This window comes from Hypomesus nipponensis, chromosome 17, assembly GCF_054491055.1.
Source record: "Hypomesus nipponensis isolate SF chromosome 17, ASM5449105v1, whole genome shotgun sequence".
Classification (NCBI taxonomy): domain Eukaryota; kingdom Metazoa; phylum Chordata; class Actinopteri; order Osmeriformes; family Osmeridae; genus Hypomesus; species Hypomesus nipponensis.
In genome coordinates this window covers 7,789,129-7,799,972 of record NC_140377.1, presented here as the reverse complement: position 1 = coordinate 7,799,972, position 10,844 = coordinate 7,789,129, and the positions used below count along the sequence as shown (strand labels likewise).

The 10,844-nt window shown below is 50.2% G+C and overlaps 1 protein-coding gene across 8 annotated transcripts; it reads right to left on the bottom strand.

Annotated features, from left to right (window-relative positions):
* On the bottom strand, positions 1 to 10,258 carry hgs (hepatocyte growth factor-regulated tyrosine kinase substrate). Of its 8 annotated transcripts, none has more exons than XM_084677626.1 (20): positions 10,067 to 10,258; positions 8,758 to 8,842; positions 8,356 to 8,431; positions 8,131 to 8,223; positions 6,931 to 7,048; positions 6,553 to 6,605; positions 6,324 to 6,392; positions 5,877 to 6,001; positions 5,460 to 5,592; positions 4,611 to 4,709; positions 4,419 to 4,514; positions 4,233 to 4,271; positions 3,932 to 4,108; positions 3,475 to 3,688; positions 2,986 to 3,158; positions 2,726 to 2,866; positions 2,388 to 2,565; positions 2,071 to 2,198; positions 1,766 to 1,948; positions 1 to 1,513 (listed from the first exon to the last, which is right to left on the bottom strand). In XM_084677626.1, the coding sequence occupies exons 1-20, from the start codon at positions 10,101 to 10,103 to the stop codon at positions 1,409 to 1,411; spliced, it is 2,322 nt and encodes a 773-aa protein (XP_084533752.1). In that variant the 5' UTR covers positions 10,104 to 10,258; the 3' UTR covers positions 1 to 1,408. The 8 variants fall into 8 exon arrangements, with proteins under 8 accessions (XP_084533752.1, XP_084533754.1, XP_084533757.1 ...); XM_084677628.1 differs by having other exon boundaries at positions 5,478 to 5,592; XM_084677631.1 differs by having other exon boundaries at positions 5,478 to 5,565.
* Between the last annotated feature and the right edge of the window lie 586 nt (positions 10,259 to 10,844).

Sequence of the window (10,844 nt, the reverse complement as noted above, 5' to 3'; positions counted from 1 at the left end):
GACAGTAAAAGAACAAGATATTTATTAAATATAATCTTAAAATTACATGAGTCAGACAGATCAGTATGATGGACTAAAGAAGTTCACAGATGGCATTAAAAAGGTTACAGGAGTCACTGATCGTGTGTTACATACATGCAGAACATCCATCCATCTTGAAGCACCACCAGCCCTCCCATGTTTCTGGTATTCAACCAACACACTCCAGAGGAATGCTCCTCCATCAATAAACTCTGCATATTGGGTGATGTTATCCTCCCTACTGCCCAACAGAAGCACAAGGTATTTCTAAAACAGGCCAAAGACACTCACTGACAAATTGTAGTTGAATTATTGGCAAATGTACCACATAATCTAAATGTAATGTCTATCTTCCAAGAGTGGTGCAAGCCATTGTAGAAAAAAAAAAAACGTAGTGATATATAATACAGGACAATACAGCAAGAGAGTGCAAACTGTATGTTAGGAGCTTACCCATGCCAATAAGTAGAGTACTATGGCAGCCTGCATGACAAACCCACATTTCTCCACCACAAACTCCAAAAAACGACTCACCCAAACAAGAAAATCACCCAAAATTTGATGCAGTGCACTACAAGGCATTGCCAAAAAAGGAAGGCCATCTATAGTTTAAGGATCTGTGTACAGCTAACTTTCTGTGTGTGCCTGTGTGTGTGTGCGTGCGTGCGAGTGAACTTGACTCGATGGTTAACTCTGGGAAGTGAGGAGAGTTGGTTTGGTGAGTCCCCACCGCTGGTGCTTTCACTGGGACCAGTTTGCCTGTGCTGTCTGCCCTTGATCATCCCCTGGGTTCTCACATGCTCATTCACACACAGCCTCTCAGACGCCACTGACTGACGCGACTTCACGCGAGCGCCACAAAAGGTCTCAGGACGGGCGACAACGCTTGTCTTCTAACGTCGAAAAATGAAAAAAAAAAACGATTCAACACGTGCACATTTGCGTTTGGAAAAATATGAGACAAAGGATGGTCGTGTCGTGTCTTTTGCGATCCGTATCATATTTTCTCACCTCTGATAAATCTATAATACCGATGACGATGTTGATTTTTCAGCAATTTTATAAGGAAATACTACATACATATCTGAGGACCATGTCTGAGAGGGAAAGAGTAGACAGGACCTGGGTGGAAGGTCAGGACCTCCCAGCCTAACCACCCCACTCAGAGAGGTGGCCAGGGCGGCAACGTTTCTGCAACCTAATCACAAGAAATCCACATTGCCACAAGATCACAGCAACATTGGCAGAACCATCCATGTTCCCGAAGGGATACCATCAGCCCAGGAGAGTGTGGGAGGAAGGGGGGGAGGGGAGACCAGAGGAGAGGGTACTAGAGGAGAGGTGGGGAGGGGGGGTTGTAGTGTGTTGGACCCTGCAGCTCCAGGCTTCAGTCGAAGCAGATGAGCTGTGCCTCTGCACTGCCTGGGAGGGCCTGTTGCTGCTGCTGCTGCTGCTGCTGAGCTTGCTGCTGCGGACCACCAGGGGGAGGCATCTACACACAGACAGGCAGACGGGCACAGATGGTGTGACCAGATTGCTGATTTGGTGTGATCATGTCTATGCTACGAGGGTACAACAACATATGGTAGACAACGAGAGCGAGAGACATAGACAGTGACAGAGAGAGACACAGAGAGAGGGAGAGACAGAGAGAAAGACAGAGAGAGACACAGGCAGAGAGACACAGAGAGAGACACAGAGAGAGACACAGAGAGAGAGAGACAGAGAGAGAGTGAGCGCTCACCTGTTGGTACATGGGCTGCTGGCCTGGCATGTAGGGCTGTTGGGGAGGCATGTTGGGGTCTTGTCCTGGCAGCGCTGACATCATGTTCTGCATGCCGTACGGCTGGTAGCCCATGTAGGCCATGCCGTTGGTGGGGGCAGGCTGGGGCATCGGAGGCAAACTCTGGGCCTGGGACACAACGTTCTGCTAGAAGACACAGCCGGGGGGGGGGGGGGGAGGAACACAGGTCAGCCCTTCACCTCCACGTCACCTCATCTCATTCCTGGTCCATGTCAAGCGCACCACGTGAAGGAACACCACCGTACCTGGTAGCCCTGGGAGGGCGTGGGCTGGTAGTTGGAGTAGGGCGGGCTGGTGGTGGGAGGAGCCTGGCCAGGGGGTGGAGGCTGACCGTTGGTGCCTGGATTCTGGTACATGTAGGCCATGTTGGGGTCTGGAACAGAGAGCAGGCCGTCATGGTGGATGAGGACTCGAGAAAAATACTCCTCCGTACAATAATGACCCTGACACCTCAATACAACAGGCAGAGGACTCATCCGATGACGGTTTTCCCATCACCAAGTGTCTTTCATTAGTGGTCAAGTCAAATCGGTCAGAGATTTACACGGAAAAAGATACTCACCTGTGGGGGGCATGGCCTGGTACTGCCCTGGAGCCGTCTGCCCGGGCTGGCTCATGTAGACGTTGTGCATGGGCGAGCCCTCCACTGAGCCAGACGGGCTGAAGGTGCCAGGGTAACTGGGCGGGCCTCCGGGCTGGTACACCATCCCGGGCGCCACGTTGGGGGGCAAGGACTGCATCTGCACCGGGGGGGGGGGGTGAGAAACAGGCATTTAAACCATTTCAAAGTGTCCTCGGCTCCATCAAATCTCGTTGAACCGATGGCGGATCGTGAATTGCGGGTGAAGTGGGGATGCTGGGGGGGGGGGGGGGGGGGGCGGTGGGACGAGCGGAGCCGACCTGGGCGTAGGGCAGGGAGAAGGCCGGCATCTGGGCCCTCATCTGGATGGTGTGTTTCTGCTGCTCCAGGCGCATCTGCCTCTCCTTCTCCTGCTCCTGCAAGCGCTGGATGGCCAGCTGCCTCTGCATCTCCAGATACTCCTGAAACACACGCACGCACACGCCCGCGTCACAAGGGCACGCCACGCGCCCGCATGCGTGTCTACCAGACCGGGACAGATGCCCCGCTGTGGCTCTGTGGTTGGTGGGCCTGAACTTGCCTGTTTCTTCTGCCTCATGATCTCCAGCTTCTGGGCCAGCTGGATCTGCCTCTGCCTCTCGGCCTCCTCGGCGGCGCGCCGGAGCTTCTCCCTGTGCTCGTCCCTCAGGGCGTTGAGGGCGGCCCGCGCGTCGCGCACCTGGGCCAGCTTGTCCTGCAGCCCCTCGTAGTACACTGCGGGCCGCGGGCAGGGAGACGAGGTCAGGAGCTGGGCTCATCCCAAACGAGACGTACACGTATGGACACACACACGGGCACACACACAGGCAACCATGCACACAGGCACACACACACACAGGCAACCACACACACACACAAGCAACCACCCACACAGGCAACCACACACACACAGGCAACCACACACACACACAGGCAACCACACACAACCATACAGGCAAATGTAACAAGCACCCACACGGGCACACGTAACAAGCACACGTCCACCCCCCCCCCACACACACACACACACACACACACAGTGGGCCCTCACGTCTCTTCTCGTCCAGCTGGTTGAGGATGTCGAGCAGCTGTGGGTGCATGTTGTTGATGGACTGGAAGAGCGACAGCACGGCGCTGTCGTTGGTGATGCTGCGCCCGCGCATGTGGTTGCTCTTCATGCGGTTGAGGAAGGTGCTGACGGCATTCTGCAGGGCCTTCAGGAACTGCTCGTGGTTCTCCTCCGACTCGCCGTTCTGGTACTGCTGCTGCGGGGGGGGGGGGGGGGGGTGTAAACCAGCGTCACTCAGGACCGCAGAACTATTCTCACAAGGACACTCGGATAGGATTCTGATTCGGGGGGGGGGTTATTGATAGGAGTGTTGGAGACAGACAAGTAAGCTGGGAGAGAAAGGGGGGGGGGGGGGGAGACGTGCAGGAAATGGCCTGGGTTGGATTTCGGCCCAGGCGGAAATACGAGCAGTCGTCGTTGTTCAGCAGATACAACTCACCTCCACAACGTTGACGGGCGGCTGGACTGGGACGGAGACGGGGACGTGACTCTCCACGGGCTGGCTGACTGGCACGGGCTCAGCCAATGCCACCGGGGCAGGAGCGGAGGGGGTGGGGCTCTTGCGTGCCTCTTCCTGTTTCTTCTCCCAGTACGTCCTGTTCAGGTAGCGTGCCAGCTAGAGAGACAGAGAGAGAGAGAGCGAGACAGAGAGAGAGAGCGAGAGCACACAGTTCACAACTAGCCTTTGCAATACTAACAGGTAGGAGCTAAATAGTCAGTAACAGCGTCTAACACCTTACCTCTGGGTCAACATCCTCAGCAGAGGGGGCGGAGGAGTTCTGCAGGGGGGGGAACACAAACAGTCGTCAACACCAGTAACACGGCACTTCAGTGACTGCGAGTGCAGCGACCTCGTTCGATATGAGGGCGGGACTCGATGCAGAGTCATGTGAGAAGCGAGGGGCCCCAAAACGAGCAGAGCTTACCACGGGGGAGGTGTACAGGGTGCTGACGGGAGGGGCCGAGGAGGTGACCGGGGTGGGGTCGGCTTTGGGGTACACCCCGTAGGAGTTCTTCTGTCTCTGCGCACACACACACACAACATCAGGATCCGCTTCTTTGAAAACACACACGCACGCTCGCAAAAACCATGTTAGATGAAGGGTTGTTTTACACACCATCCTCTCCTTCTCCTCCGCCTCGCTCTGGGAGAGGGCGATGGCCAGCTGCAGCTCCTCCTCCTCCTGGAGAGCGGCTTCGTCTCTTTTCGGGGGCATCTGGGGAGAGAGGACCGAGGTCAGACCCAGCCAGGATCAGGGGTGGGGCCAGGGAGGGGGCACCAGGGAGGGGGCACCAGGCCAGGGAGGGGGAGGGTGGACCGGGACCAGGGAACCAAGGAGGGAGGCCAGGACAAGGGAGGGGGGACCAGGACCAGGGAGGGGGACCAGGACCAGGGAGGGGGACCAGGACCAGGGAGGGGGACCAGGACCAGGGAGGGGGACCAGGACCAGGGAGGGGGACCAGGACCAGGGAGGGGAACCACAACTAGGGAGGGGGACCAGGACCAGGGAGGGGGGACCAAGGAGGGAGGCCAGGACCAGGGAGGGGGGCAAGCAGGGACATGAAGGGGGACCAGGAAAAGGGTGGGCAATGGAAAGTAAACTTTAATCGCACAATACAGCCACACATGTCTTTGTATTTAACACCCACTCCAAACAGCAACTTCATTAAGTAGGTTGGGTGACCCTTAACCCTAACCCTGACTATTTCTAACCCGAGTCTTCCCTACAGGCTGACACACAGGCCAGGGAAGAAAGAACATTTTGGGGCTCGGGAGCAGTCAGTTACCACAATCGGGAGCATCAAAGTTAGCCAGTACGCTAAGAGGGGCCGCGGTGGCAAATGCTACCTCCAGCTCCACAGACAGTGGAGCCGGGCCTCTTGGGGGGAGGAGGGGGAGGAGGGGGGGCTGTTTGAGTTTGATGCCCCCGTGACTGTGAGAGCTGAGCAGCCATGACTTTACTTACTGTTTCCTGGACCACTACCTGAGACTGCTGGGACAGCGGGCTGGTCAGGTACTCCGGGGGCAGCTCGGCGGGCCCGGCGACGGTCGCAGCCTTCCCCTCCGCCTTCCTGGGGGGGGGAGAGAGGGAGGGGTGGCTGGTGAGGAGAGGGGGAGCAGAGGGAACAACACCAGCGGGTCAGTCAGCGGGGAGGGTCAGCAGGGTTTGAAACATCAACAAACCAGCTGAACGAGTGAAAGTGCGCAATGTCCCAAGTGTACGTAAGCGCCAAGACATGAAGATACTTTATTTTTTTTTTTTTTATGTATCTTTACCCAGACAGCTGTATTATTCTAACTCTGACAAAAAAAAAAACAAAAAAAAAAGGATTGGAATTTGGGCCGGTAGTGACTTTCGCTCGGTGTTTTTTCGGGCACTCACTTGTTAAGAAGCTCAAAACAGGGCTCGCACACGCGCACTTCCTTCTCGATGCCAAACTTGGGAATGGTGGAGTACTTGGAGGAGCACTTCCCACAGAAGATCTGACCACACGCTCGGCAATGGTGCTGGAAACGGAAAGATGGGGCGTTGGCATACACTGAGTCATTTAGCAGACGCTCTTATCCAGAGCGACTTACAGTTAGTACAGGGACATTCCCCCCGGAGGCAAGTAGGGTGAAGTGCCTTGCCCAAGGACACCACATCATTTGGCATGGCCGGGAATCGAACTGGCAACCTCCAGATTACCAGCCCGATTCCCTAACCGCTCAGCCAACTGACTCCCGAGTGTAAATGCATGAAGTTCCACCGGAGAATGCTTTCTATCCCTTTTCTAGGTGTTTCTCAAAACATATAAAAAGTGTATTTTCCACAGTAAAGCGAGCATACCTTACGAGTCATAACACCAAACTGAACCCTGCAGCGATGACATTCCTCTGCATCCACCCAGTCTGGGGCCTGGTCAGACAGACAGACAGACAGACAGACAGACAGACATACAGACAGACAGACAAACAGACAGACAGTAAATCCAAAAGGGATCTCAAGCCAAGATTTGTCTTTTTCAAGCAACTCTCAAGTAAACCAAAAACCAGCAATCAGGAGGGCGGCTTCCTACCCTCTCAGCCGCAAACATGGCATCACTCTCCTTAAACTCAGGGAACACGTGACCTGGGAGAAAGACACCAGACTATTAGTGCTCTTACTGTGGCATGCGCACACTATTTGGATGGATATTTCGGCAAACTCTCCCCAGTGGTTTCTAACGACAACACAATATAACTTTAGCTTTTGGCGCTTGAATGTGCACGCAAGACAGACGGGAAAATAAAGTGTATGTTTGTAGAATATAGTAGTGTTGTCACTTGTTCTTATAAAAATGCTCTATTGACGATTAATAGCATGTACCCTCAGTTTTTTTTTACGGGAGACAAAGGTACTTATTGAACGATACTTTGGGCAAAAGCTGCTAAATGACTGAACGCAAGACACTCACCCTCCACCTTCATGATCTGGTAGGTGTCCTGGACCACCTTGTACTTGGGCTCGTTGCGGAAGGCGTGAGCCCAGGCCTGGATCAGATACAGGATCTTGTTCCTGACATTGGGCTCCGTCTGTGTATAAGGACAGGAAAGCACCACTCACTCAACAAAGGCTCACTAACCCTTGATAGTTCGGGCTCACTAACCCTTGATTGTTCAGGCTCACTAACCCTTGATTGTTCAGGCTTACTAACCCTTGATTGTTTGCCAGCCAAAACACAAGAGGCAAAAACTATGAGTCTCTATCTTCCCTAAGCAAAAGTAGGAATTATATTTCAAATGCTTAAATGTCAAACCCCTGCCTTGTTTTGTTCTGGTTTTAGTGGGAAGTCCCTTGGTCAGAGCCGAGGGAAGGCATGTGACTATGACAGCACCAGGAAGTCAATCCTAGAATGCCTAACCACATGACACGTAAGAGGATCCAATCAAAAGCCTGCTTCCTTACCGGTATTTCCCTAGCTGCACCCATTAGCACAACCTGGTGTCAGAGTGACAACAGCAGTAAATGCTTTTCAATTTCAAGATACAGGCTGGGAATAGTAATGAGGCTTACAACTAAAACAAGCAATGACACCCACCCACAGGTCATTGTATAACATAAGATAAAATCTATATCTTGTATACTGAGCAAAATGATTGACAGCAAAGCTAATTATAATACACTGAACCATACATATCAGAATGCTAACTTGCTGATGCAGTTGTTCTGGGGCTTTGCCCAGCTACAGTACATTACTGGAGAACTTGAGTCATTTTTTACATTTTGTTATTTTAGCAGACGCTCTTATCCAGAGCGACTTACAGTAAGTACAGGGACATTCTTCCGAGGCAAGTAAGGTGAAGTGCCTTGCCCAAGGACACAATGTCATTTGGCACAACCGGGAATCGAACCAACAACCTTCTGATTAACAGCCCGACTCCCTAACCGCTCAGCAGTCTGACCCAACTTAGAACTGTATGAAGGAGCTCTGCTGGACATAGGGACAACTCTCTAATGAACGCACTAGAATGGTAAACTGAGGACTAAAGACAACCCCCCAACTTTGTTCTCTAATCGAGTGTGTTTACTGTGTTCAATAGGGGGGCACGGTGTGAGGACACAGCTACAACAGCAGCACAGACATGTTTACTGTGGTGGACTGAGCCAAGGTCACCTTGAGCAGTTCCTTCAGTTCCTCCATGGTCTGCTTACTAGCCACTTCGTCATGCACCGTCTGGCCACAGTTCTTCACCACCGACTCCAGGACCTAATGGTGGACAGTAAGATTCAACTATACAGCGCGACACACACGTTTAGTACAATTAGGATAAACTAAGGTTCCCCCATGAACCAAATTGTTCAGATTAATAGTTATGTGGGTTAAGAGTACTCCACCTACCTCAAGAGCATATAGGGCCACATGAGGATTCTTGTCATTTAGCTTCTTCTTAATGGCAGCAATGGCATACTTTGCCCTATAAAGACGGAATAGCATTAGTCTGACATTTCTGCTCCAGTTCTTATTCAGTCCACATAATGTAATGCATTTGATTGAATATGTATATATTTCAACTATGGAACTGACATATTCACGTACAACAAACTTGTTTTATATCCAAGCATTTGATCTAAATTGTATTACAAGGCTTAAAGGGGAAATATAAGCTGTATACATTTTCTCACAGCACCAGAATCAGTATCAGCTCTAGATAATCTTAAATAAATAAGCATAATCTGTTTATACTCAGTGTCCAAAAAAAGGCAGGGGGGCTTATAAGTGGAAGACAGGCTGGGAACTCACTGGGTGTCTCCTTGGCGGATGAGATCACAGATTTGCAGGATGGACTCCCAGTCTGTCTCCAGCAATAGCTGGCTGGTGGCTTTATCTATGGAAGACATCAGTGGAGGTGTTTTATAGGTCTTTTTCAAGGAGCCAGGACACGATTGCATTTATACACAGACATCATGGCTACTGAAGTACACTGAAGTTCATTGTCAATCTCGTTCATAACAGTGAATATGAACGAGGATATTGTGATTTTACATGATCCTTTACAGGGTAAAATTGGTGTCGGTTATTCACAAGAGAACCGTTTACTTGTTCTCATCAGAGGGCCTGATTTGCTTACAGGACCAGATAGGACTCATTACCACCAAAGTAACCCTTCAACGTCGATCCAAACTTATTTGAATACGGTGCAATTGGAATGTGATATTCAAAGTGTGAATAGCTCAACCTACAACAATGATAAGCTGCCATTATGACTTGAAGGTAAGTGTTAACGTTACAGAGCCTCATATAAAACACATCCATACATTATTTTATTGTAATATGTAGTTCTGGCTATAGTCATGCTCAAAAGAAGGTTGTTTTTTTTAGCTAGCTAGAGCTAGCTAGATAGAGAAACGTTTGTCTATTCAGGTGGTAGACTGGTGGAACAGGCAGAACTGCTAAAAGGCCAACAGTCAAGCTAGCATGGAAATGTACCTCAACTACATAGAGCTACTCATAACGCCCAAGGCTTTAGTTAACAACATGAATTCGTTAGCTAACTAATTAATCGTTGTATAAACAACACTGTGGCCCGACCTCGCAATTTACATCTGCGAATATAAAAATATCTAGTTTCTTGGACAAGTTAGCCATCAACATCTAGCGTTAGTACAGTGTATGTGGGAAAATAAGGGGCGCTGCGTAAACGAACCGAATCATCTCCGCACTACTAGTACAGCAGTAGACTACTGTGGTACTAGTCTTATTGCGTAGACTACTAGTCAAGTGTACTCAACTAATGCTAGCTAGGTAGCTAGACACTACAGTAGCGTAGCGGCCCAACTCGTCGAGGAACGGGAGACATAGATTGACATTCATTTGTTCTCACATAAACAGATTTAATATGACGTGGCAGTCACATTACTGTGGTAGCATACATAATAGCAAACGTTTCCTAGCTAGTCCAGAAAAGGCCTTGGCCCGTCGAACTTAACAGACCGTCAGACAATGCCTAACTAACCGCAGCCCAAATGTCTGTCAAAACAATACGCAAAAACATTGCTGTGTTAATTCGACTGAAACAAAATGTCTACCTATCCGAACGGTGATGTCTTACCAAGAAGCCTTTCAAATGTTCCTCCGCCTTTTCCCATGTTTAATCAACGTATTTCGAATTAATAATCGAACCTACTTTGATTAACCCAATTTTTTGGCACAGGATGTCGGCTAACTCGGCTAGCTAGTCACTGTCCGGCTGTAAAGTTGTTAGCCAGGCAATTTAGACGGGGCTCTGTTGTTAGCTAATAGCTACTTCCTACTTCCGGTATTGCCGGATTTTTGCTAAATAAACGGTCTGCCCCCTACACTTAGAAGAAAGTATGGCCACATTTAAATCAAAACGATCAATCAAACATGCTTGCTGTTGAAGGCAGGTTTTTATTCATAAATGGTGCAGACTTGAATGCAAACACTTTTATTTGATCTCAAACCCTGTAGCTAGGTGCTTCAATCATGTCCTATTTACTCAATAATCTCAGTCCAAAGTAAAGTCTTAAATGCAAAATCTGTGTGGCTGCAAATCATCTGTTACAGGAGGAATGTGGTGAAATTGATATGTATCTGTAAACAGTAAAAAGTTTACCCGGTCTTATTCTCTCATCAGTTATATTCTCATTACATATCACTGTGGTCCATCCTCCTCCACCAACACTGGTATACTTAGGTCATGTATGAGTCACTACCTGGCACTCGGAACACCAGCCTCATTGTTGCTGCAGTGCTGCTGATGCTCTGTACAGTGGCATTGTTTTTCTCTCGTAAGCCCCTGGACCTACAGTCTAACAGTGACAGGAAGAAAGCCAAGAATTTCATCATCATGGAAAAGGGCAACGTAT

Coding starts and splice junctions, on each gene's coding strand:
- hgs (XM_084677624.1), bottom strand. CDS start 10,103: ATGGGAAAAGGCGGAGGAACATTTGAAAGGCTTCTTG. Junction 4,515..4,610: donor CGGAGGAGAAGGAGAGGATG/GTGTGTAAAACA, acceptor GTGTGTGCGCAG/AGACAGAAGAACTCCTACGG. Junction 1,514..1,765: donor AGCAGCCCATGTACCAACAG/GTGAGCGCTCAC, acceptor GTCTGTGTGTAG/ATGCCTCCCCCTGGTGGTCC.